The sequence below is a fragment of the Strigops habroptila genome, chromosome 2, assembly GCF_004027225.2.
Source record: "Strigops habroptila isolate Jane chromosome 2, bStrHab1.2.pri, whole genome shotgun sequence".
Classification (NCBI taxonomy): domain Eukaryota; kingdom Metazoa; phylum Chordata; class Aves; order Psittaciformes; family Psittacidae; genus Strigops; species Strigops habroptila.
In genome coordinates this window covers 121,583,225-121,610,049 of record NC_044278.2, presented here as the reverse complement: position 1 = coordinate 121,610,049, position 26,825 = coordinate 121,583,225, and the positions used below count along the sequence as shown (strand labels likewise).

The following is a 26,825-nucleotide window of genomic DNA, read 5'->3' as shown; positions in this document are numbered from 1 at the left end:
AGGACTCCCTTTAGCCTGTGGCACAGGGAGACGATGCCTGGGTTCCCTGAGCTAGATGATAGCGTATGCTGGTTCTGCTTGCATTGGAATAACGTTTAGTGCTCCAAAGAGCAGAATTCCTGAATGTTTCACTCCAGAAATACAGATTCGGGTGGCTGCCCATTTTCTGTCCTCCTTTCCATAGCTATCCTCTGCCTGAGGATGTTGCCAGCTCAACGTTATCCATGGCTATAGAGAGTCTTGCATGTTGTGTGCCATGGACTGTGAATGAGGAATGTCTCCTATGGGACAGGCTTCATCTGTGGTATGAAGAGGGCTGGAGCTGCTCTGTTCTGGAGAGAGGCTGAGAGCCTGCATGGGGCTTGGAGCAACCTGCTCTAGTGGAAGGTGTCCCTGCCCGTGGCAGGGGTTGGAGCTGGAGGAGCTTTAAGGTCCCTTCAACCCAAACCACTCTGTGATTGTAATCTTGTGCTCTGGGGTGCTGGGGGGCAGCTCTGGGGTGCTGGGGGAAGCTCTGGGGTGCTGGGGGGCAGCTCTGGGCTCCTTCCCCTTTTGCAGGAGGAGCTCAGTGCAGAGCAACACTCACCAGAACCACTCCATAAAGAGGGGATCCATACTTCCAATGTGATGTCTGAGGCTTGATTGCTTCTGCTCTGTGTATGTAGTGTTTTACATCTTCCGAGTCTTTTACAAGCCGATAATTGGGTGTTTAAAACTAAAATATTGGGATGTAAAACCTGGATTTAGGAATGATTAATTCCTGAGGGTCTCTGGGTGGATTCTTGCTTGATGCTGCACTTGTTTTTAATGGGACGTCTGAATGATTCAGCTTATCTGTAGTGCATGCTTCAAAAGGTGAATTAATCCCCATAGATGTTAACTGCCATCATATATAAAGTGCATATTAAGCTATCCTTGCATGACATGAATAAAGCTGAAAAATTGGGCTTTAAAACTTGATAGCTTCAAATTTTTTGTGTAAGAAGCAAGTGTACCATTAAAGCAGTTGAAATCATAAGAACAACCCCAACCAAACCAGCACCCAGTTAATAAATAAACATGCAGTTAAAATTAAAGGCAGAGTAAATATTTAGGGGAGCAAATTTCTCTTCTTTTGGCTTTATTCCATGAATCTAGTTTGGAAACCATTGATGAGGCTGGAAGTGACTTGGCATTCAGTATGTATTACATGTCTCCATAATAAACTTGTTGCTTCACCAAACTGCTTCACAGCGTAACATTACAAGGAAGGGACCTTAAAGCTCCTCCAGTCCCAACCCCCTGCCCCGGGCAGGGACACCTTCCACTAGAGCAGGTTGCTCCAAGCCCCTGTGTCCAACCTGGCCTTGAACACTGCCAGGGATGGGGCAGCCAGAGCTTCTCTGGGAAAAGTCTGTGCCAGCGCCTCAGCACCCTCACAGGGAAGAGCTTCTGCCTCAGAGCTCATCTCAATCTCCCCTCTGGTAGGTTAAAGCCATTCCCCTTGGCCTGTCCCTACAGGCCCTTGTCCAAAGCCCCTCTCCAGGTTTCCTGGAGCCCCTTTAGGCACTGGAGCTGCTCTAAGGTGTCCCCTTCAGGAGCCTTCTCTTCTCCAGGCTGCCCCAGCCCAGCTCTCTCAGCCTGGCTCCAGAGCAGAGCTGCTCCAGCCCTCGCAGCAGCTCCGGGGCCTCCTCTGGCCTCACTCCAGCAGCTCCACGTCCCTCTTGTGCTGTTGCCCCAGAGCTGGATCAGGACTGCAGGGGGGGTCTCCCCAGAGCACAGCAGAGGGGCAGGATCCCCTCCCTGACCTGCTGCTCACTCCTTTGGCTTGGGCAGAATTCCTGAGTCTCCCCGTTCTTTTGTTTTCCTTATCTTAGAATTTACCCAGTTCTTGATCTTTTACCTTGTCTTGGGTTTAACCTTCCTCCTCTTGCCATGTGGTCATTTGAGTGCAACCACATTGACCACAGTGTGTAGCAATTAGCATGTGCAGTTCTGTTATTTCTGCTCTTGCCTGTTGTTGCAGGTGTTTCCATACATACGTTGTTCATACCATGGTAGTATTTTTGCTACAGATCTTTACAAGATTCTAGCACTCTCTTTCCCCAAGGGCAATCTCCTACCTAGGTTTGCTATAGAGAGAAGATGACCATTTCTGGCTCCCATACCAGCTTGTCGTTCAGAAATGGGCAGGGTTCTGCTGCTTCAGAACTCAATTGCTTTATCCTATCTTTAAGCAGAACACTTCTCCATAGAAAATCATGGAAGCTGGAGCTCTAAACTTGAGGGGTGCCAGATGTTCTCACTAACAGAAGACTGGAAGTCCTCCTGAAGTGGCATTGTGCAACTTCCCCACATGTTTGGTGTTACAGCAGATGAGGAAAACTGAAATTGCCTGCAGGTCCTCCTCTTGTGACATGAATTGTGCCTCTGTTGTTGTTAGAAACCTTGAAAACAGTGAAACCAGCTCTGGTTGTGTTGTGTGGTTCACTTGGAGCTCGTCTGCAGCCAACAAGTGGCATCATCTGCAGAACACAGGCTTGTGTTTTAAAGGGTATTTTTATAGCTGTGTTAAAGAGGTAACGTTTTCCTGCTCCTTTTATTTTACTATCTCCACAGAGTAATCAAACTGTCATATTTTATTTCCCTTAATTTTAATAGAGAGTAGTGAGGGGCTGACTCCTGTTCATTCTTGGCTCCAGGTTAGTGAATGTGGTGGAACCTCCCCAGCTTTTATATGAAAGCTTTGCAGTGTGGGGTCTGATTCTTTACACACCTTACAGCTGTGAGAGCCTTTAAACTCAGTGGTTGTGGGATGGAACCAGAGGAGTGACCCGTGGTCTGTGCTTCATTTCTTCATGGCAATGATGGAGCACAGAGAACAAGGTTTTTGCATTGTGCTCTCTCATATATTTCCCATTTTGGGAGGAAAAGTGATGCTTATCACTAACAAACCCCACAAGAGTTAACAAAGCTGTTTATCAGCATGTGTATTTGTCACAGTTATAAGGCCTGGTGTGTGTATCAAGGGAGATCTTACCTGTGCAGTCATAATCAGTCATATTCCAAGGGAGGGGATCCTGCCCCTCTGCTGCCTCTGGGGAGACCCCCCCTGCAGTCCTGATCCAGCTCTGGGGCAACAGCACAAGCGGGACGTGGAGCTGCTGGAGCGAGGCCAGAGGAGGCCCTGGAGCTGCTGCGAGGGCTGGAGCAGCTCTGCTCTGGAGCCAGGCTGAGAGAGCTGGGCTGGGGCAGCCTGGAGAAGAGAAGGCTCCTGAAGGGGAGACCTTAGAGCAGCTCCAGTGCCTAAAGGGGCTCCAGGAAACCTGGAGAGGGGCTTTGGACAAGGGCCTGGAGGGACAGGCCAAGGGGAATGGCTTTAACCTGCCAGAGGGGAGATTGAGATGAGCTCTGAGGCAGAAGCTCTTCCCTGTGAGGGTGCTGAGGCGCTGGCACAGACTTTTCCCAGAGAAGCTGTGGCTGCCCCATCCCTGGCAGTGTTCAAGGCCAGGTTGGACACAGGGGCTTGGAGCAACCTGCTCTAGTGGAAGGTGTCCCTGCCCGTGGCAGGGGTTGGAACTGGAGGAGCTTTAAGCTCCCTTCATCCCAAACCAGGCTGGGATTCTATGGTAGTGTTCTACTTTGTTAGCTGTGCTGGTGCTTATTGGGCTTTAATTAGGGAAAGAATCCCCAGTTTAAGTCACGATATTTGTGGTTTGTCTCCATAGCTTTTTACTAATTTGAGTGAACCTTTCATGTAACAAATACCAAGGGCAGCCTTGTCCAGCTCACATTTAGGCTCTGCCTCCTGCTCTGCTTTGCTACAGGCTGTTAATGCTCACTCTCAATACATGGCTTAGTTTATTACTGATAAATAGAGATAACCACATTCCACATAAAACTTACTGCATCTCCCTCATGCAATAAGAAGTGTAGTACTAAATAAGTTAGGATTCTAATACATCTGAAGAAAGCAAATAGCCTAATATTGACTTAAAACCAAAGACTGAGACTAGAAAATACCTTTTTCTGCCTCTTTCTTTTCCCTTTGGCTACTGCCAAATCTCATATACCAGTGACAATTCTTTGCTTCTGTTGCTGGTCTGAAAATGCCTGGAGACAGCACAAAATACATGTGTGTGGAGCTGAATGCTGAGATCAGTGGCACAGCAAGGCTTTTATCCATCATCCTTCAGTATCTTGCTGTCAGCAGAGAAACTAAATTAGGTATTTTCTCCTAGCGTGCCATTCGGATCTGGGTGGAATGGCTGCATGAAAGGTAGATCCTTTGGGAGAATTGTTCCTCTGCTTGTTAGAGGCAATTTCATGTCCATTTTCTTGTCCCTAGGGAATGCACATGGGAGGTTGAACACAGGCTTCACGTTACTCCTGTGTGCAGCTCGTGAGTGCATTGGGTAGCACAGGCAGGTTGGCAGGAGCTGCAGTGTCAGGGGGGCTGAGGTGAGCTTGAGCAAGATTTGGGGTGTGCTGCTTGAAAGTGATGGGTGAGCATCCTGATGAAGATCATGATGGGAATGTTCTGCAGGTGTTGCACAAAAGGACACCAGGAGGAGCATCCTTTCGTGTTCAGGACAGCCGGACAGGCTCTCCTCTGACCTTTATAAGGGAAGTTGTTAGGTTTTTATACAATCAGTTGTGCTCTGAATATTTCAGGTTATACCTTGTAATGCTGAGGAGGTTCTCTCAGGTGTTTCCTGTTGGCTGAGAGTTGTCTGTTCCCTCCCTGTTGCAGCGATGGTCTGTGAACAGGCGCTGCCTCGGTCCGTGTCCCACCACTGCAGCCTGAAGTCAAGAGAGGGGCTCAACAGCCAGTTGTAAGGACAGTAGTTTTCATAGAATCCCAGCCTGGTTTGGGCTGAAGGGACCTTAAAGCTCCTTAAAGCTCCTCCAGCTCCAACCTCCTGCCATGGGCAGGTTGCTCCAAGCCCCTGTGTCCAACCTGGCCTTGGACACTGCCAGGGATGGGGCAGCCACAGCTTCTCTGGGAAAAGTCTGTGCCAGCACCTCAGCACCCTCCCAGGGAAGAGCTTCTGCCTCAGAGCTCATCTCAATCTCCCCTCTGGCAGGTTAAAGCCATTCCCCTTGGCCTGTCCCTCCAGGCCTTTGTCCAAAGCCCCTCTCCAGGTTTCCTGGAGCCCCTTTAGGCACTGGAGCTGCTCTAAGGTGTCCCCTTCAGGAGCCTTCTCTTCTCCAGGCTGCCCCAGCCCAGCTCTCTCAGCCTGGCTCCAGAGCAGAGCTGCTCCAGCCCTCGCAGCAGCTCCGGGGCCTCCTCTGGCCTCGCTCCAGCAGCTCCACGTCCCTCTTGTGCTGTTGCCTCAGCGCTGGACACAGGGCTACAGGGATGAAGGTGTGTGTCTATTGTCTGAAGATGTTTCACTGAGGCTCAAGGGGCTGCAAATTCCCCTGATTTCCTGGGGCTGTAACAAATAGAGATACAGGAGATGGTTTTTTTGCCATAACTATTTTGAATCCTTTAGGAAAATCATGTTATCACATCACATTCACATCACTCTCATTTACAGCTCTTCACCATAGATTTGCAACTGCTTATGTGTAGAGGGGAAAAACTCTGTTCTTGTTATCTGGATGGTTCAGTTTTTCACAGCAGGAGGTACGGGTATAAAAGGGAAACCCATAATAGTTCCTGCCTCTTTGTCAGGCACTCAACATGAATGAATAGAGCTCATGTGGGACAGGTAGATTGAGATGAGCTCTGAGGCAGAAGTTCTTCCCTGTGAGGGTGCTGAGGCGCTGGCACAGACTTTTCCCAGAGAAGCTGTGGCTGCCCCATCCCTGGCAGTGTTCAAGGCCAGGTTGGACACAGGGGCTTGGAGCAACCTGCTCTAGTGGAAGGTGTCCCTGCCCGGGGCAGGGGATTGGATCTGGAGGAGCTTTAAGGTCCCTTCAACCCAAACCACTCTGTGATGATGCCCCCTCTTTCTGAGAGGAAAAGCACTGAGTGAGCAGCAATACCTCTGACAGGCAGGCTGCTTGCATCATTTCTCCATATTCTTAGTGTTTAAAATTGTCCTCCTGTAAAAATGGACTTGTTTCCTTTGTGTCCCTGTTGTTGTGGCATGTGAAAAGAAGCTGCAGATGATATCAGCCATCCACATAATAGCTTGATGCGTGCTCAGCTGCTGGGTAGGTGTCATTCCTTGTTATATCACTCTAGTTCACTCGACTCTGTTGCTTCCTTTCCTGCTGTTCTGCACCAGACAGTCATGAATATTCATGTACACTCCCTCCCATCCATTTAGGCTTGTAAGACCCAGCTTATGGTCTGTTCTAGTTTGTGAAATGCAGGCTTTTTTTACCACTGGAGTGCTGAAGGCTGTCTAGTGAGCTAAAGGGCTGATGTCACCCCATTCTGGTTTTGGGAAGTGGTTGGAAACTGCTGAGATATTGAGCCTTTCAAACATTCTGCTTGGAAATTGAGCCGTTTGAGACTTGCTGGAAGTTCAAGGCACTTGATTCTTACATGGGAAAATGAGATGGAAATTTCCTCAGCAGCAGCATTCTGGCTGTGCTGGTTCTTAACAGTAAGAATGAGGAAAACTTCTCTTTGTGCCTTAAGCAAATGCTCAGCTGCAGTAAAAGTGACTCATCTTGGCTGGAAAAGGCCGGTTTGGATGGAACCTCCGTGAGGCCTCAGGGAATCATATTTATTTTAGGAGAAAAAAGTAACTTCTGTTCAATATCTTTCAGCACTTGGAAATATTTAGGGCTCAGCGTAAAGGGGAGGGGAAGGAGGAAAGGGGGTGTTTCTGGGGGCAGTCATTACTTGGTCATTCCATTGGTCAGATGCTGTAGCCATTACAGTCACAGAATCCCCGACTGGTTTGGGTTGAAGGGACCTTAAAGCTCCTCCAGCTCCAACCCCCTGCCACGGGCAGGGACACCTTCCACTAGAGCAGGTTGCTCCAAGCCCCTGTGTCCAACCTGGCCTTGAACACTGCCAGGGATGGGGCAGCCACAGCTTCTCTGGGAAAAGTCTGTGCCAGCGCCTCAGCACCCTCACAGGGAAGAGCTTCTGCCTCAGAGCTCATCTCAACCTCCCCTCTGGCAGGTTAAAGCCATTCCCCTTGGCCTGTCCCTCCAGGCCCTTGTCCAAAGCCCCTCTCCAGGTTTCCTGGAGCCCCTTTAGGCACTGGAGCTGCTCTAAGGGCTCCCCTTCAGGAGCCTTCTCTTCCCCAGGCTGCCCCAGCCCAACTCATCACCGTGCTGTGTTTCAGCCCTTGCTTTCAGTTTTCTTAACTGGGGCAGTGCTATTGCTGTTCATCTGGAAAGGTGTTAAAACGGCCCTGAAAGGCAGATGTGAAAGATGTGTAAGGGTGAGACCTCCAGCTGGGAAGGGTGATGCATCTTCTCAAAGATGAGGAGGGAAGAGATGGTTAAGTTAGAGAAAATCCCAAATAACCTTACATTAGTCAATTTGAGTGTGTGCTTGCCTGTGTTTTACTGCTCTGACCAGTCCCTTTGCTTTAATTTGGGCAGGAAAAGGAAGAACAGAGATGGGTCTCACTGCAGGGTGTCACTGATGGCAGCTTGAGCTTTCTTCTTTCTTCATCTCCAGTTGGAAGAGGCTGCTGAATGGGGATACTATTTGGTATGAAATACCACTGTAAGGGGGTAATTATTGCTTAGGCTTTTGCTTCCTTTCAGTGTGAATCAGGATGAGCCCATTGCTCTAGAAATGCAACCTTGTCGACACCATGGTGCTGGTTTCACGCCTTTTGCAGACTTGTAACTGCTGATTTTGAAAGCCCTGGAATTCTGGAACACCATGATACAAACATCCCAGTGTGTTTCCCAGATGTGTGCACTAATCCAGCTGTGCAGGCAACGTGCGAGATGTAGCGTGTGTAACCCAGGAGCAGTGAGCAACCTTATGTACTCTGTGGTACAAGCTGATTCCCAAATGGAGAGCTATAGACTGCCAAAAATCCCTGAGGCCAAAGAAATTGATCCAGGACAGCAGCAAACAGTTTTCAATAGTGCTTTTAATTAAAGGAGGGGAAAAAAAGCTTTGTTGTGGGTGGTGGCCTGAAGAGAAATTGGGGATTGGCAGGGATACATTGGCCTGAAAAGGTCAACTCCAGCTGTTTGACATTGGTATTGATTGTGTCTGCCTTCCTAGAGCTACTTTTTGAGGTAGGATAAAACAAACACAGGCTGGGGGAGACTGGATGGAGCAGCCTGAGGAGAAGGACTTGGGGTGCTGGGTGAGGAGAAGCTCCCCATGACCCGGCTTCCGTGTATGCTGAGCCCAGGGGGTTGGAATTGGAGGAGCTTTAAGGTCCCTTCCAACCCAAACCTGTCCAGGATTCCATGACTCTATGATATGAATAGGAAAAATCTAATCAGTTAAAATCAAGGTGAGTTGACTCTTCTCTGGGATGAATGAAAGAAAAGATACTTAAAATAGAAAACGATGGAACATCTCTTCAATTCCTGCAATTATTTAAGCCAAAACTGTTCTTTGCTTTCCTGGATATTGTTCCCCTGGGTCCCTGTTGTTTCCGGGTCGTGTTTCCCTGGATGTTCTACATCTACTTCCTAAACCCAATCTGAAATTCCTTCTATAAGAAGTCAATCTGTTTAAAAGGACAAGAGTATAATTTGTAACCTGGATTTTTAACGAGGCAGGGAATAAATCATGGTAGAAGAGGATATTTGGACCATTTTGTTTGGTCAGAAAGGAGCTGTTGCTGCTTTGGTGGGATGCAGGAACTGCTGCAGTAGCACCAAAGCCCTCTTGCACAGATTTGATAGTGTTAACAGCACAAAATGGTCTTATTCCTTGGAATCAGTGGGGGCAGTGGTTCCATTTCAGGCTGGGAGGGCATCCCTTAGCCTGCTTAGTTCTGGGTAGCCAAAACCTGCTGTGGAAAGGTCTGATCCATGTGCATTTAGTTGCCCTTTGCCATTCCATGTAACTGCTTAATATTAGATACTCCGTAGTTGTAGTCGTCACTAAAACGACGTGCAGAAGGTTTGGCTGGGAATGGATCTCAAGAAGGTTTGTTCTTTATAGGCTTCCTTCTGATTTCCCCTCAACCTGGAGTGCTTTTCCTGATTTATTGAGGATTTAGGGATGCAAGGAATCAGCTCAGGTGGTCCTTTGGGCTGATCTCAGCAGGAAAGAAACAGCAGAAGAGGTTTGACAGCAGAGCAGAAGTGGAATCAATGGGGAAGGAATGATCTTCAGGGTAAACCAACTCTTTAATCAGAGGAAGGAGGTGAGACCACATTGACTCTGCCCCTCTGTGACCACACTTGATGTTCTCCACAGAGTTCCTCAGCTCTGACTGTGGATAAACTTCATGTTCCTGAGGGTTTGGGAGATGAATGCAGTCTGCTGGTGCTGTCAGTGCTGTGGGGTGATGAATGAATCCTGGTTCCTGCTTTGGGGGGAACCGGGTGAAACTTCCATCACTTGACAGCGAAGAGCAGGGGAGGAATTTTTTCCTTCCAGGGGCTGCTTTAATCGCTTTAATACAACAGTTCTGTTTTAAGAGCTCAGACTGACATACCTAAAAATACTCTTCTTGGGTACTGGCTCATACAGAGCATTTTGAGTCAAGTAGGAGCATCCTCCTTTGGGGGCTTCTGTTTAAATCAGCATCTAAAAATGGTTTCAATGCATTCCTAATTCAGTTTATTGTTCTTAGCAAAGCTTTCTCCTCTTCTTGCCTTGGGTTGGTACTTCCCAAGTTTTCACTAGCAAGTTTTCTGCTTCCGAGCATCAAGTGTTTGAGTTTCCGTGACTCTTCTAAGCAGTGGATCAGAAGCACCAACAAATCTGAGTGTGAAATGTGATGAGAAGGTGCTTGTTGGATCTCTTGGAGCTGTAGCTTTCAGCAGGACTCCTCAGGTGGTATTGGGGCATCTGATTTGAGATGATTGAAAGGGAGCTTAAAGCTCCTCCAGCTCCAACCCCTGCCCCGGGCAGGGACACCTTCCACTAGAGCAGGTTGCTCCAAGCCCCTGTGTCCAACCTGGCCTTGAACACTGCCAGGGATGGGGCAGCCACAGCTTCTCTGGGAAAAGTCTGTGCCAGCGCCTCAGCACCTTCACAGGGAACAACTCCCCTTTGTCAGTTTAAAGCCATTCCCCCTTGTCCTGTTTTGCCCAAGGATGGGGCTTGGAGCAACCTGCTCTAGTGGAAGGTGTCCTTGCCCATGGCAGGGGGTTGGAGTTGGATGAGCTTTAAGGTCCCTTCAACCCAAACCATTCCATGACTCTAAGATGTGAATCTCTGCTGTAGAAGAGGCAAACACATGCCCCAGAAGATGAAGTGGGGCTGTAGGTCCTGCTCCTCGTGCATCACCCAGCAGCAGTGCCACAATCCCAATTCCTTTCCCTTTGTAGGTCACTGTTGCCTGTTTGCTGAGCCCTTTGCAGACTCCGCCTGGCAACAACCGCCCTTCTAATCCCGTCTGGCAGGGGGATGATTTGTGCTATCTAATGGGGCTCTTCCCTCCCTGGCTCTCCTGTGAGGCTCCCCAGGGACTCATTACAGCACACAGCATGGAGTGCTGCTTGCTGAGCTGCCAGCACCAGCCAGTAGCACGTATCCTGCACGTGCTGGCACGGAGGAGATGCTGGTACCCACCGTTAATCAATGCCATTAGTGGTGTTTGGCACTGGATATACAAACCTCCAGCACATGAGGCTCCACAAGCAGGATGAGGCAGTGTGGAAGAATCAGCTGAACGACCTTGAAATCTCTCCAGTGGCTGCTGTCAGATCAGAGCTGCTGGAACCAGGAGATGTGTGCATTGATTTCAGCTTGCAGATGAATGCTCTGTGTGAAGTCACTGCTAGGCAGTGGCTCAAGGCTTCCAGACAAAGAGGATCGATCAGCTTCACTCAATTAGCTGTTGAAGGCTTTGAAATGGGGCTCTCGGAGTTAATGGCAATTTCCCTGATAGGAACTTCACAAGTTCCCATCTTTTAACTCAGTTATGTGTCTTGGGTGCTTTGCTCTTTGCTGCTGCTGTGATTCAGTTGCTGGTTTAGGAGGATGTTAATAATTGTGCATCTGCTTGTGATCAAACCTTGCCTTTGAGGAGTGTCCTGGGTTTATATATGAGAACAGCCTATTTCATAGAGTCTGAAATCCCAGGAAGGATTGGGTTGAAGGGACCTTAAAGCTCCTCCAGCTCCAACCCCTGCCACGGGCAGGGACACCTTCCACTAGAGCAGGTTGCTCCAAGCCCCTGTGTCCAACCTGGCCTTGAACACTGCCAGGGATGGGGCAGCCACAGCTTCTCTGGGAAAAGTCTGTGCCAGCGCCTCAGCACCCTCCCAGGGAAGAGCTTCTGCCTCAGAGCTCATCTCAATCTCCCCTCTGGCAGGTTAAAGCCATTCCCCTTGGCCTGTCCCTCCATCCCTTGTCCAAAGCCCCTCTCCAGGTTTCCTGGAGCCCCTTTGGGCACTGGAGCTGCTCTAAGGTCTCCCCTTCAGGAGCCTTCTCTTCTCCAGGCTGCCCCAGCCCAGCTCTCTCAGCCTGGCTCCAGAGCAGAGCTGCTCCAGCCCTCGCAGCAGCTCCGGGGCCTCCTCTGGCCTCGCTCCAGCAGCTCCACGTCCCTCTTGTGCTGCTGCCCCAGAGCTGGATCAGGACTTCATCCTGTCCCATGATGTATTAAACCATCATGGCTTATCACAGTTAATGTGGATGAATGCTTCCGCCTCTTATCTTGTACAGCAAAACCCTTCTCTCTCTGCTCTTCCCCCAGAAAGCACCAGGCAGGCTCTGCAGTGTGTACTGATGGGTGCTGATCAGGTTTGATAATTTCCTGTGGGAGCTACCAGTGATCTCTAGGTCCAAATTCTTCCAGAGCTGGTAGAGCTGATGAAAACCATCTAAGCAAGTCAGACACAAGCTTAAAAATTCCTGTTGGAGCTGGTTTCTTTCCCATCCAGAGGTGTAACATTGATGATCTGTGGGATTAAGCAATGGTGTCTGAGCCACAGCTCTGTGAGTAGGAGCTGGTTCATGTGGACTTTGTTTTCTTTGGGTCACAAGCTTGAAAGAGCAGAAAACCCATCTAAGAAACCCACCCTGCTACCGGTGTTCAGCCTTTTAACTGAAGTTTCCAACCCTCATGTTGAGGTGCAGCATTGGAACAAATGGTGTCTTGGGTTAATCAGTTGTCTTCTTCACTTCCCTCTGCTTCAGACAGCTCTTGGATGCCTTTGCCTGTAAATTCCAGCAGTGGAATGACATCTGACAACTCTGCGTGCCAAGGGAGGGAGGAGGATCCTGCCCAGCTGGATAGGTTATTCCTGAGTTTAATTACCCCCCCTGCTAAGGCTGCATTGCCTTTCCTGGTAGGGCTTTGCTTCCACTTGGCTTTTAGCTGGTAGATCTTGAGCTACAGAAGGAAAAGAGGCTGAGACCACTGTTCCTTATCCCTAAGTTACCTCCCTGCTCTCCATCACCTTTCAGTTGTGCTGGGTGAACAACGCAAACTGCCTTGTCCTTGCCAAAAAGCTCCTTCCCAGCTCCTGAATTAGTTGAGGTTTTTATTCCTCTGCTGCTGCTGCTCTGGCCAGGGCTGGAGAAACCCCCCCCCGGCATTTCCTCCCCCACTTTTAGTTCTCTAAGGATAATATTAACTTCTTTTTTGCCTTTCCTTTACTTGTCCCAGTGGAATACCAGAAGTATTTTGGGCTAAAGGGTGCTCTTTAGAATCATGGAATCAACCAGGTTGGAAAAGACCTTCAAGCTCATCCAGTCCAACCGCTCCCCAGCAGTGCCAAGGCCACCACTAACCCATGGCACTGAGGCCTCGGCTACACGGGGTGTGAACACTTGCAGGGCCGGTGACTCCAGCCCTGCCCTGGGCAGCCTGTTCCAATGCCTGAGCACCCTCTGGGGAAGGAATTGTTCCTCAGCTCCATCTAAACCTGCCCTGGGGCAGCTTGAGGCCGTTTCCTCTTGTCCCATCCCTTGTTCCTTGGGAGCAGAGACCAGCCCCCTCCTGGCTCCATCCTCCTGTCAGGCAGTTGCAGAGAGCGAGAAGGTCCCCCCTGAGCCTTCTCTTCTCCAGACTAAACCCCCCAGGTCCCTCAGCCGTTCCTCATCACACTTGTGCTCCAGGCCCTGCACCAGCTCCGGTGCCCTTCTCTGGCCCCGCTCCAGCACCTCAATGTCTCTCTTGCAGTGAGGGGCCCAGAACTGACACAGGATTCGAGGTGCAGCCTCCCCAGTGCCCAGCACAGGGGGGAATGCTGCTGCAGCGCTGACTAATGCTGCCCTGGACACATTTGTATGGGGAAACTTTTCCAAGAGATTAAATTAACCCACTGGATTAAAACCCCCAATACCTGCTTAAGGCAACAAGGCTGAAACCTCAACTTTATCTGCTTCCTTTGGTTGTAACCCCCAGATTGCTCACCCAGTTGCATGCGGACCTTATTATAAGCAGCCAGTTGTTCTTGCCTGTGTGTATTACCCTGTGCTGCTGCTCCCTGCAGAGCTTCATTTTCCTCTTGAGGTCACTAATGCATTTCTTAAGATTAGTTTGAATTCTGGTTCTGTCCTCTAAGCTGCTTGAAATCCCTCCTAAATTAATATATTCTGTGAAATACAGCCAGCAAGATGGGATAGAACATGTGTAACAGAACGGGATTCAAACCCTCCTGCAGAACCCCAGTCAGTAAATTGATTCTTTTATTGGCAATGTTCTTTCTTCTTATTTTTATGGCCCCCAGCACAAGAGGGACGTGGAGCTGCTGGAGCGAGGCCAGAGGAGGCCCCGGAGCTGCTGCGAGGGCTGGAGCAGCTCTGCTCTGGAGCCAGGCTGAGAGAGCTGGGCTGGGGCAGCCTGGAGAAGAGAAGGCTCCTGAAGGGGAGACCTTAGAGCAGCTCCAGTGCCTAAAGGGGCTCCAGGAAACCTGGAGAGGGGCTTTGGACAAGGGCCTGGAGGGACAGGCCAAGGGGAATGGCTTTAACCTGCCAGAGGGGAGACTGAGATGAGCTCTGAGGCAGAAGTTAGCTTTAAGGTCTGTTCCAACCCAAACCAGGCTGGGATTGTACGATTTTACTCATTTTTAAAGCCATGCACAGGGGTTATTAACACTCTGTTAGGATGTTCTGAAAGAATCTGCTGTGAAAATAGAACTCTCTCAGGGGGTTTATGGGCTCAACTCTAAAAGCAAGTGACGATTTGTGGCTCAGTGGCTCTTCCTTGTTGCTCTGCTAAGGGAGGGGAAAAGGAGCAGCTATTTCTTTCTCTAGGTTGTTGTGTTCCAGCTCCACAATGTGGTTTCTCTTCCTAAGGGATTATGCTTCCTGGGAATTCAGTTTGTAACTGTTTTGTTAGGTCTGTCATAGTATTATAATCCCAGCCTGCTTTGGGTTGAAGGGACCTTAAAGCTCCCCCAGCTCCAACCCCTGCCACGGGCAGGGACACCTTCCACTAGAGCAGGTTGCTCCAAGCCCCTGTGTCCAACCTGGCCTTGAACACTGCCAGGGATGGGGCAGCCACAGCTTCTCTGGGAAAAGTCTGTGCCAGCGCCTCAGCACCCTCACAGGGAAGAGCTTCTGCCTCAGAGCTCATCTCAATCTCCCCTCGGAATAGTGTTATAGGTACAGTTACCCTGTGTCAGTGCTCAGTGTGCTCACACAGTGATGTGTGACAGCTCTTCAGCAGTGACCAGCCCAGGGGCTTGTGCTCTGTTGCTCTGTGGGTGAAATGTGATCAATTCATCACCAATGGATGACTCTCTGTGTGATTTCATTCCCAAGTGAAGCTCTAAGCAGGGCTTACAGCAGCAAGGCTTCCACAGGAGAACAGGCATCTGCATCCCCATCACTTCAGAGTGCAACAGATGGTACATGAATCCTAAGGTGATTCATCCAGCTATTTTTTGTAGGGATGGGGATCATTGCTGCCACTGCAGGCTGGGGGGTGTGTGTGGAGGCTGGGAGAGGTGAGATGGTGTAAGCTCTTAAGAATGACTCTTTGAAAGAGGGGACTATTTAAAGCCTGGAACCCTTTGGTCAAGGTGTCTTTTTATGTAATCTCAACCTGTGAATGTTTGAAGAGAAGATTGTCTGTCTTTTCCTTTGAATTATAGATACAGTGGGAATTGTGGCTTTCACTTCTGCCAGGGTTTTTAAAGTGAGGGGGTTTTAAAGGAGAAGTGGTGATGCTTCAGTAGCTGTGGTGGAATTAAACCTCTAAGTAGTTGGTATTAATACAGATTTGATCTGGTGCCTCTTGACATGTGATGTAAAGAAAACCTTGGTCTGTTTGGAGAAGAAATGTCATAGAACTGAAGCACATGAAGACACTCTCCAAATGGGGTTTAAAGCAGGTATTTAAATATAAGCAAGCCAAGTAGCACCTTATTTTCCCCCTCTTGTTGTGAAGTGGGTGCAGGTAGGGCAGGAAAGCTTCAGGAATATGAAATAGATCAACTAAAGGTGCTACAAGAGACCTGGAGAGGGGCTTTGGACAAGGGCCTGGAGGGACAGGCCAAGGGGAATGGCTTTAACCTGCCAGAGGGGAGATTGAGATGAGCTCTGAGGCAGAAGCTCTTCCCTGTGAGGGTGCTGAGGCGCTGGCACAGACTTTTCCCAGAGAAGCTGTGGCTGCCCCATCCCTGGCAGTGTTCAAGGCCAGGTTGGACACAGGGGCTTGGAGCAACCTGCTCTAGTGGAAGGTGTCCCTGCCCGTGGCAGGGGTTGGGACTGGAGGAGCTTCAAGCTCCCTTCAACCCAAACCAGTCTGTGATACACTCAGTTGATGTAGGTCTCGGTTGTGAAATGAGGGTCTTGATGTAGTTCAACACAGTTTGTGATTGAACCTGCCCAACCAGCTGCACCACAGCTCCAGAGGGGCTGCAGCATCCCAAATGGCTGCAGGAAAAGGCTTCTCTGGTGTCTCAGTCAGTGTCAGCTTTGCCTGCACGTGCTGCAGTGACACCTTCTGATTGCAGCACGAGTGACTCCCTAGTGCTGAGCAGCCACGTGAATGCAACAGCCACAAGCTGCAGCCATCACCAGGGTGGATAATGGGGTTTTTAACAGCCTATGAACCAGCTTATAGGCTCAGATAAGGTCCAGTGAACTCCTTGTCAAGGGAAGGGTGAAGTTAATGGAGTGACAGGGACCACAGGAATGGTGGGCAGATGGTGAACAAGCCTCTCCACAACGATGCTCTTCAATCTTGTGACACTACAGCAGGGACTGCTGCTTGTGTGGCAGGTACAGACACGGTGACATTGAGGAGATGCACAGCGAGGAGTGTTTTAAAGGTACCTTGGTTTAGGAGCCAGAAGAGCTGTCTTGTTCATGATAATTTGTTGGGGGGTTGTCAGACCTATTGCATCCATTCATTGATGGAATTCATGGGAAATATCAAAGAACTTGTTGGAAACTGGAACTATCGCATTATTTCAAGTTCCATCTCAAATCAGGAATGTTTGAGTGTAAAACTGATGCTCAGGAATGATACAGGAGCCAACTTTCTTCAGAGAAAAATGTGCCTAGTGGTGTCTTCACAACTGTGAAGTCCAATAACTGCTCTTTTGCTTGTAGGTTTAATTGCACAGTGTGCATCCGATGGACACAAAGCAAAACTCCTCCTGAAACTGTTGTTAAATCACTTGCTTTGAATTTACACTGAAAACATTCCTTGAACTGTGTCTTTTCTTTCTTCTTTCAGTGGGGAAGACTTCCTTGATCACCAGGTTCATGTATGACAGCTTTGACAACACCTACCAGGTAAATTCATCCATGTTATTGTCTTCTCTAAGGCCCCTCTGTTGCAGGAAAAATCTATTTGATTCAAGTAAGAGCTGGTACAGTGACCAAATTCTTAACTACGAGATCTTTAAGCTTCATATTTTAACCTTTCAGAACAGCATTTTGCTGTTGGATGCTGCTCATCTGCTGTGGTTTGAAAGGACAGGCTCTTAGTTACAGCCAAGTAATAGCAGGTGTTTAGTCTTTCAGGATGTTTCACCAAACCATCACAGATCTCATGTCTCTGGGGGGAAAATGTAACAGGTTCCCAGCTCCTTTAAATCAAGAAGCCAGCTGAGCTGCAAGAGCTTCTGCAGTGGATGAACAAGGACTTGCAGAGCAGAAAGCAGTGAATTGTGAGCCTGGGTGTGCTTTAGGGCAATATTTTATGCTGCCTGTTGGAACAAAGACCAAAAACCTGGTTGTTGTGCACGTCCCCATCTTGTGACTGCTTATTTATTAGTTATTATTGAAACCAGATTGGGTTGGCAAGCTTGGTTGTGGTTGTCTTTTATTCCAGTCGGCCCTGTAGCCTCCTCACTGCTTTGTGTTTGGTGATAAGTCATAGAATCATAGAATCCCAGCCTGGTTTGGGTGGAAGGGAGCTTAAAGCTCCTCCAGTTCCAACCCCTGCCACGGGCAGGGACACCTTCCACTAGAGCAGGTTGCTCCAAGCCCCTGTGTCCAACCTGGCCTTGAACACTGCCAGGGATGGGGCAGCCACAGCTTCTCTGGGAAAAGTCTGTGCCAGCGCCTCAGCACCCTCACAGGGAAGAGCTTCTGCCTCAGAGCTCATCTCAATCTCCCCTCTGGCAGGTTAAAGCCATTCCCCTTGTCCTGTCCCTCCAGGCCCTTGTCCAAAGCCCCTCTCCAGCTTTCTTGTTTCCAACAGCTCCATGTCCCTCCTGTGTTGTTGCCCAGAGCTGGACATAGGGCTGCAGGGGGGGTCTCACGAGTCCATGGAGAGGAATCACTCCTGGTAAATGACACACCACAAGGGCACAACTTTATTCCAGGTGTTTGGTTTCCTTGGCTCAGTACAGAGAGTTCTTGTTTGAGTCACAAATGCCACTTTCATAAAAAGAGCTTATTGATAAGCTACAGGGGTAAGAGCCAAATTCCTCTGGTGCAGCAGGAGCAGAAGGAAAACTAATGGTCAGCAGAGGTTTTAATAAACTGCAGCTTTTGAGTTGTACCCCCTGAACCCAAATAACCTTGTGCAAATTTTAGGTTGGGGCAGCTTTCAGAAAACAGACATTCAGAATTCATCAGAAGTGTCCAGAAAGAGCAAATCACCCATCAAGTAACCTCCAGCTACAACTGACCACGTCCGTGGTTTGATGGACATTGTCAGTCAAGCACTTGGCTTTGAAAGGTCTCTAAATGATGCTGAGCGTGGAGAAACCTGTGTTCTGGTTTGACACTGACAACTGCTGTGGTTTGGGCTAAATCACTGGGGCTTTTAGGACTCATCCTTTCTACCAGCTACAGCAAAACAGGACCTGTCACCTCAGTAATGACTTCAGTCAAATAGAGCTTTTTGGATGAGTGACACTGCAAGAAGTACATTAACACCCAAACTAGGCTTGCATCAGTGATAGTTAAATTGGAGCTATCTTCTAAGCCCTTAAGACTGCTTCCTGATTCACACATTCATTTTGGAATCATTTTGTATATTATTGTCAGAGCAGCTTCCCGTGGAGACAACTGAATTACCATCAAGCACAGAGGGTCAAACCTCTTCAAGAAAGAACTAGGATGTAAGATCCATAGAGAAAAGGAGCAGACCTGAAATTAAAATACTGGTGGGGGGAAAAAACCCTCAGATGAAGTAAAAGAGCTGTTTTCTCTGGCCATGTAATTGCAGTGAGGAGGATTTGAAAGGGTGTTTGCTCCTTTGGGAGCAGTGATGTGTGCTTCAGCCCTCCTACACCACAGCAGCTTTGCTTCTCCTGTGGTTGGGTGAAAACTACATCTCATTGTGCCCAACTCACCTGGCAGAGCAGTGGGGAGGTACTCAAGAGACAGCAACTCATGAAGGGGTGAAGAGATTTAAATGAGCTACCTGCACACCAAGTAACAGCAGAGTCACAGCGTTATTCTTACCTTTATCCCATTCCCTCCTCCTCCCACCTCCCTAAAAAACCCTTCACATCCATCAGGGAACAGATTTTTCTCAGCTTGGTGGATTCAGAACCTTACCAACTGTAACCAAGTCATGAAGCATGTTCTGCTTGGAGCAGATGCACTTGATGAGACTCAAGTTACTTTTATAGCTTGGCACCTTTTCAAGCTCAACCTGAATTGTGGGAGCGGGCAGCAGTGATTGATCTCCTAGGATTTCGGAGAGTAACCTTGGGGAGCTTGAACTGAGGTCAAGGGAGGGGATCCTGCCCCTCTGCTGTGCTCTGGGGAGCCCCCCCTGCAGTCCTGATCCAGCTCTGGGGCAACAGCACAAGAGGGACGTGGAGCTGCTGGAGCGAGGCCAGAGGAGGCCCCGGAGCTGCTGCGAGGGCTGGAGCAGCTCTGCTCTGGAGCCAGGCTGAGAGAGCTGGGCTGGGGCAGCCTGGAGAAGAGAAGGCTCCTGAAGGGGAGACCTTAGAGCAGCTCCAGTGCCTAAAGGGGCTCCAGGAAACCTGGAGAGGGGCTTTGGACAAGGTCCCTTCAACCCAAACCAGTCTGTGGCTCTGTGAAAATAGGGTAACAACAACAATTCCTTAGCAGCTTTGTGAGGACAGCTGGGTTAAGAAGTCTCATACATGGCCCCATCCATAGTGTTGTCTTCTCAAGCTGTTTTTTTCTTCTTGTCTTCTTTGAACTTGTGTTTGGGGCTCAGTGCCTCTCATCATGGTCAGCGTGTGCTGAGTTCCTGCTTGTTCCATGTGGTGCACAGCATTCCACAAGCAGGTTAAACCTGCCTCCACCTCAATGATGCTAATTAGCTTAGTGTAATATCCATGTATTTTCCCCATCAGTGAGTAGGCTTTTCCACTACTCGTACCTTGCACAGCTCTTTACAACTGATGTGTAAAGCCTTTTTTGCTCCTTCTGTCAGAATTGTTACAAAATGCCTCTTCAAATTGCCTCTTAGTGAAAGTCTGGGATATATCAAGTGCTTGAATCCACTCCTTGATAGTGTTCTTACCTGTGTTGTGGGCAGAACAATACATGTGAACAAACACATTTGGCTCTAAGTTATTCCATGTAATTCCTAAAGCTCGTGAGGGTTTAGGTGAAGAGCCATTGCACAGCTTGAAGGTAACAAACCTGTTCCATGTTCTCATTCCAGTTAGCACAAATATCCATTCCCAGACCTAAAATCAGGGAAATTGGCCATTTCCCATGCTGTGAGCATCCCAAGTGCAGGAATCTCGCTGACCTGACACCTTTCTGCATGGCATTTCCATGTCCTTCAGGCACACAGAGCCTTCCGAGCTCCTGCTGCTGTGCAGCTGTGTGGGAGGGATGGCACAAAGTACAGGCTGAGGCAGGTTTTGGGCTTTGCAGCTGATGTTCCAGCTCCTGCTGAGAGCAGAGAACAGCTGAGCTCCAGCAGTTTGGCAGCCAGAATGAGATCCTGACATGTATGTGTGGTGTGGGATCTTAGGGGGGTTGTGGATTTTGTTCTGTGAAGTGAAATCGGAGAGACACAAGGGAGAATAGAAGCATTTCTGAGGCAATCTTCCGAGGAGAATCCAGTGCCAAATCAATATAAAACAAAAGCAGAAGGGAAGCATGTTGTTGGATTAGTCTTTTGAGGGTTCTCATATCTGCCTTGTGGTTTCAGTATCATAGAGTCATGGAATGGTTCGGGTTGAAGGGAGCTTAAAGCTCCTCCAGCTCCAACCCCTGCCACGGGCAGGGACACCTTCCACTAGAGCAGGTTGCTCCAAGCCCCTGTGTCCAACCTGGCCTTGAACACTGCCAGGGATGGGGCAGCCACAGCTTCTCTGGGAAAAGTCTGTGCCAGCGCCTCAGCACCCTCACAGGGAAGAGCTTCTGCCTTAGATCCAACCTGAACTTCCCTGTTTCAGTTTGAACCCATCACCCCTTGTCCTATCACTCCAGTCCCTGATGAAGGTCCCTCTCCAGCATCCTTGGAGCCTTCATCAGGGACTGGAGTGATAGGACAAGGGGTGATGGGTTCAAACTGAAACAGGGGAAGTTTAGATTAGATATAAGGAAGAAGTTCTTTACAGTGAGGGTGCTGAGGCACTGGAATGGGTTGCCCAGAGAAGCTGTGGCTGCCCCATCCCTGGCAGTGTTCAAGGCCAGGTTGGACACAGGGGCTTGGAGCAACCTGCTCTAGTGGAAGGTGTCCCTGCCCATGGCAGGGGGTTGGAACTAGATGATCTTAAGGTTCCTTCCAACCCTAACTATTCTATGATTCTATAACATTAAGATAGATGAAGATATTGGGCAGTCAGGAGGAATATGGTGTGCTCTGATACCCTTGTTCAGCTGAGGGTCACTGACTTAGGCCATCTGCATAAAAATCCTTGCTGATACCCATCTGTATTAATTCAACTCTCAGTGTGAAGAAGCTGAAGTTAATATTAACGCCTTTTTGTGCTTTGAGACATTGTTCTGGTTATGGATATTAAGGAAATTGCTTATCAAATCTTTCTTGCTGGTAGAGTTTTATCTTGAAAGCAAGAAAACGAGTGTATTTTTCTTGCAGAGGTGCTGCATTCCGAGGTGGCAGGAATGTTTCTGCCCTGGAAATCATCACCACTGTTCTGACACTTTATTGAAGAGCTTTTCTCCTTTTCTTACAGGCAACAATTGGCATTGACTTCTTATCGAAAACCATGTATCTGGAGGATCGAACAGTGAGTAAGAGTTTTGTGCCCTTCTCTATGTACAGTAGGAATGAGGATCAGCATCTGTTGTAATTGTGCAGCCCACAGTTGTGAGATCACTTGGAAGCAGAGACTGAGCATCATGTACCAGCTGCTTCCAGGCTGACAAGGGCTGTGGAGACAGCTCCCTGCTCTGTTTGGGGCAGTGGGAAATCACCTCTTGGTTCATGAGTGCCATTGCCATGTGGCAGGAGGTGCTTTAGTGTCATCCTCTTTGGAGAAAGATATGGATAGTATGAGGGGTGTGTAATGATGGGAATGTGGAGGAGGGGACCACGCTTATCCCCTTCAGGTTTTGATGTCACAAGGCAGAAGGATAAAGTACAAATGTTTCTAGTCAACAGCTCAATATTAATATTAGTGAATTAAAAAGGTTGCCTTTGATGGTAATCCACAAACACAGCTTGTTTCTCAGCTTGATGCAGTTCTAGCTCCCCAGTGAAACAACTCTGTGGAAGCAGTCCTGCGCTTCAATGAGCTCAGATTCTTAATGAAGACATTCAGAGTTGTGCTATTTGCAGAAGCAAATTGTGCAGAGCTGCAGAAGCTCACGGGCTTGTAGAAACCCCCAGTCAATGTGATTGCATTGAAAGCGCTTGAGCAACGAGATGTTCTTTCCTTGCCCATCTTGCCATCCGTGTTGCTTTCAGTCTATCCTGCCTTTTCTTTCTGAACCTCGATGGGAAGAGACATTCCGCCTCACCTGGGTGCATGTTACTTTGCAGTGTGGCTAAGGCTTAAATAGTGATAATGTTTTATCCTCCTGGATAAAAAAGCACATTAGAAGCTTTTCCAGTGCTTTGACTGGAAGAGCAGTGAAAGGCTCTTCCATTAGAAGGATGATGGATGTGGTCTGATTTTTCCACCACCGACCATCCTCCAGGCTGTTGGCGGTTCCCTGGGTGAGGATAACAGCAGAGCAGGAAAACCTGGAGTAGGCAGATCCACAGGTGAACGGGAAGTTTTCCTGTTGGTGCTCTCAGCTTCAAAGCAAGTTTATTCCTCCCCTTTTGGAAGTCTTTTTTACATGGCAGACACCTGAGATAGCTGCACATCCACCACTTTGGCTCCTGCTCGCGCTTGGGAGCGCGCTCCTTGGGAAGCTCCCCATCATCTCCTGCATGAGTTTCATTTTGATTTAGCTTGGTTTTTGGTTTTCCTCCTTCCTTTTTTTTTTTTTTTTTTTTTTTTTGGTCTTCTTTTCCAAAGTAAAATTTCTTTCTTTCTTCTTTCATTTTTTCGTGGCAGTTTGGCTTTTTTTCATTTTCTCCCACCCACAGATCAGGTTGCAGCTGTGGGATACTGCGGGTCAGGAACGTTTCCGTAGCCTCATTCCCAGTTACATCCGTGACTCTGCTGCTGCTGTAGTAGTTTACGATATCACAAGTAGGTATTTTGCACTGGCTTTGACCTTTGTTCTTATTTTTCTTGCTTGTTTGACTGATTTTGTTAGGTACGGTTGCAATTATGGGACACAGCAGGTCAAGAACGGTTCAGGAGCTTGATTCCTAGCTACATTCGTGACTCCACTGTTGCAGTTGTTGTTTATGATATCACAAGTGAGTGGGGGGAATTCTGCATTTCTAATCCTCTGCCCCTTTTCATCCTTTAGCTTAGCTTTGCATGTCCTCTCACAGTCATCTGCTTGTTCTTCATTCTGGCATGACAAACCAAGGTGTTTTCTTTCACTCGACTCCAGCTTTAAGCTGGCCACCTGATTGCTGCTGTTGTCATGTATCAACTGTCTTCCAAACATCGATTTGTAACCTTTTCCTATCACATTCTCCTCGAGCCTTGAATCCTGGCTGGTCTTGGTGCATTTTCCCCTCTTTCATTTGCTGTTTTTGATCGTAATATCACTACGACTTTTGGTCTCAAACACCTGAATCATGTTCATAGATAACTGGATTCTGAAATGAGAGACTTTGCACTGATAGCTGTAGCTTGCTTCACTCCATTTACCCTCTCTTCCCCCCCCCCCCCCAAACTATCTGGGCATGGGCTGGGGGGGGGGAAATGCATTAACATCACATTTTCATTTTGAATCAGTCGCTTTCCCATTCTGCAATATGGAAAACTTCACCACTAAGCCCTTATCTTTTAACAATTGCTCTTTCATTTCTTACTAAGGTATGTACATTTTTGTGAACTAAAATATTAGTGCTTTTTTCAACCCTTCTCTTTCTGTCCCTCCCCTCAGTCCAGAGGCCCCCTTAACTTACCAGCTTTCTGCAGTCACAAACACTGGTTTAGGAGAATTAAACCTTCAGACACTTTAATTCTAAACCAGGGTTTACCACGAGCAATGGCCTCATTCTATCCAAATGCAAAAGTGCTTGTCCTTTGATTTATAGATACTAGAACATTACAGCAGGAATATGGGTTTTACCTATTAAAGCTTTAATTGTTAAAAATAGCACTTTTATTTGAGCTCAAATCACAGATTAGCTGTGACCTTTGATAAGTTTTTACTGACCTGGCAGATTCGATATTGCCAAGTAGTAAAGAGAAGAATTGAAACACTAGCAAGTGATCAAGTCTCAACTGTCCAGCACACAATATATTACTATGCAGTAGAAGCCATTAAAACAATCAATATTCCTCAGGAATTGCAGGAATTGCTGCAGAGCCTCCCCTTTTTTAAGGGCTGAAAACTACTTTGGCAGCTGAGCTGCTCGGTGTGTCGCTGCCTGGCAGGTGCTGAGCTCCACACAGCTCCCATACAACTGGGTTTTCCTTATGGGATGCAACTTTTCTAACACTAAACAGTCTCATTGGTTCATTTTAGCTTCATAAAATTCTTATGTGGCAGCTTTTAAGGAGAAATCGTAGAATCCCAGAGTGGTTTAGGTTAAAGGGAGCTTAAAGCTCCTCCAGTTCCACCCCCTGCCACGGGCAGGGACACCTTCCACTAGAGCAGGTTGTTCCAAGCCCCTGTGTCCAACCTGGCCTTGAACACTGCCAGGGATGGGGCAGCCACAGCTTCTCTGGGAAAAGTCTGTGCCAGCGCCTCAGCACCCTCACAGGGAAGAGCTTCTGCCCCAGAGCTCATCTCAATCTCCCCTCTGGCAGGTTAAAGCCATTCCCCTTGGCCTGGCCCTACAGGCCCTTGTAAATCGTGAAGGAAAAGTGTCTGTGCATAGGTTAAATTTGTATTTCTGGTTCTGCGCAACTGATTTGGGAACTATATTGAGCATTCAGTGGTACAGGAGTTGTTAGTGTGTTGAATAACCCCGATATTCCCTAGAGAACCTCCTGAACCTTGCAAGTTAAAAGTGATTAATCTGTAGAAAACATGTAGCTGGTATTAAGTACTCTCGAGAAGCCATGAACCTGTAGGAACCTCTTGCTACACAAGTAGCTTGTGTAGCATGCACCATCACATCAATCCCCTTTCTCTCTATAAACTGTTTTATGTTGAACTGAAAAAGAAGGGAACTGATTTAAACCTCAGTGATACTCAGTTTAGACACTGCCAAAACCAATCTCTAGCTCAACTCTACTCCCTGGCTTTGAATTCACCTGTAGTGAGGTGAATTTGAAGCCCATTTGAAATGAATGCCAAAGTTTTCCTGTACTTCAATGTGGAAGACTTAGGGTTTCACTTGCTGATTCTTCATCACCCTGTTACGCCAAGTCAGGAGACTATGAAGCTTTCATTTGGGATTTAGAGCTGTATTTGGCAGGGCTCTGTGAGGAATTCCTGCAGTGACCCATCCTCTCCCTGTTCTCTGTTAGATGTAAACTCCTTCCAGCAAACAACGAAATGGATCGATGATGTCAGAACGGAAAGGGGCAGCGATGTCATCATCATGCTGGTGGGAAATAAAACAGATCTAGCAGATAAGAGGTATGGAGGAACCCCTCATCTTTCAACTGCTCTTTGCTCCGAGACACCTCGTGTAAAAAGCACGTTGGTATTTGTATTAGTTCCCAAATGCTGAAGCTTGTTTTGACTGTGCAGGAGATGGCTGTGACTAGAGCAATCTTAATTGTAAATCTTCTTTCATTTGGTGAAGCACAAGTTGCCAGTGAATGAGTTGAGCAACTGTCACCAGCTTGTTCAGGATGACTGAATGGAATGTCAACTACAACCTGTGTCAGCGCATGAATAAACTGGAATCCTTACAACTATTCATACTTAATACATTTGCTCAGCTATCAGTGATAGGTGAAAGTAATCCTCCCTTTTGGAACCCTTCAGGGGTTTTCCTCAGTTGGAGAACTTAAATATAAGTTGGGCATCTTCAGCTTTTGCTGCTGCTTCTGGGTTTATGGTGTTCGTAGAACCATAGAATAGTTTGGGGTTGGAAGGGAGCTTAAAGCTCCTCCAGTTGTAGGGATGGGGCAGCCACAGCTTCTCTGGGCACCCTGTGCCAGTGTCTGTCTGAACATTAACTTAAAACCATGCAGTGCTGTCAGAACTGCAATGATACAGTCACCTCCTTGGGTTGAAGACAAAAAGCTTAATTTTCAAGGTGTTTCTGTGGGTTTTGTATTCCTAATTCTGTGTTATCTTCCCCAGACAAGTGTCCATTGAGGAAGGAGAAAGAAAAGCCAAAGAGCTGAATGTAATGTTCATCGAAACTAGTGCAAAAGCAGGATACAATGTAAAACAGGTGAGTGACCACAACAGGCCCAAGACTGCTCCTGTTAATGCACCATTGTGGAAACAGAACTTCCCTGGACATTGGGAAGCCTCTGCAGAGAGTCTCTGAGGGACATTCGTGGTCCACATCCCACAAGCAACATCTCAGAGTTGACCTGGTCGGAAGAGGATCCCTGATCTTATAGCAAAGGGTTTGGAATCTCTTTTGCCTTAGAAGAGTTGTTGAAGAGAAATCCTTCCTGGATTTTTGATGTTACAGATTTGGTGTTTAGATTGAAGGGATTAAGGCATGAGCCAAAAAGTTGGGGGAACACAGGTTTGAGGACTGTTGCTGAAGCCAGTTCACTGAATGAACATGGGCACACTCATCAACGAGGACTGTGATAGCTTAAAATGCTGCCACTATACAGTGAGAGTGTAAACTGGTGTTTCCACTCTGCTGGAAGGCCCTGAAAGTGTGAGTGAATGTTCTTGGAGAGCCAAAGCTGTTTGCTTCTGGTAGGTGATGAGTTGCTTTTGAATTGGGGAAAGCAAAGAAAGGTCTTCAGAGCTGGTGCAACTGCAACAAAATTAGGTTTTATGTTGTGAG

At 48.0% G+C, this 26,825-nt stretch overlaps 1 protein-coding gene across 2 annotated transcripts in view; it reads left to right on the top strand.

The window, feature by feature from the left end:
* The window catches only part of RAB6A (RAB6A, member RAS oncogene family), a 55,992-nt gene that overhangs the window by 14,340 nt on the left and 14,827 nt on the right, over positions 1–26,825 (top strand). The window contains exons 2-6 of one of the 2 annotated variants that reach the window (XM_030476818.1): positions 16,686–16,744; positions 21,544–21,597; positions 23,081–23,186; positions 25,366–25,477; positions 26,153–26,246. In XM_030476818.1, coding sequence (XP_030332678.1) covers positions 16,686–16,744; positions 21,544–21,597; positions 23,081–23,186; positions 25,366–25,477; positions 26,153–26,246 — 425 coding nt within the window. Of the gene's footprint in view, positions 1–16,685; positions 16,745–21,543; positions 21,598–22,907; positions 23,014–23,080; positions 23,187–25,365; positions 25,478–26,152; positions 26,247–26,825 lie in introns of both variants that reach the window. The other variant, XM_030476819.1, reaches the window with a different exon arrangement.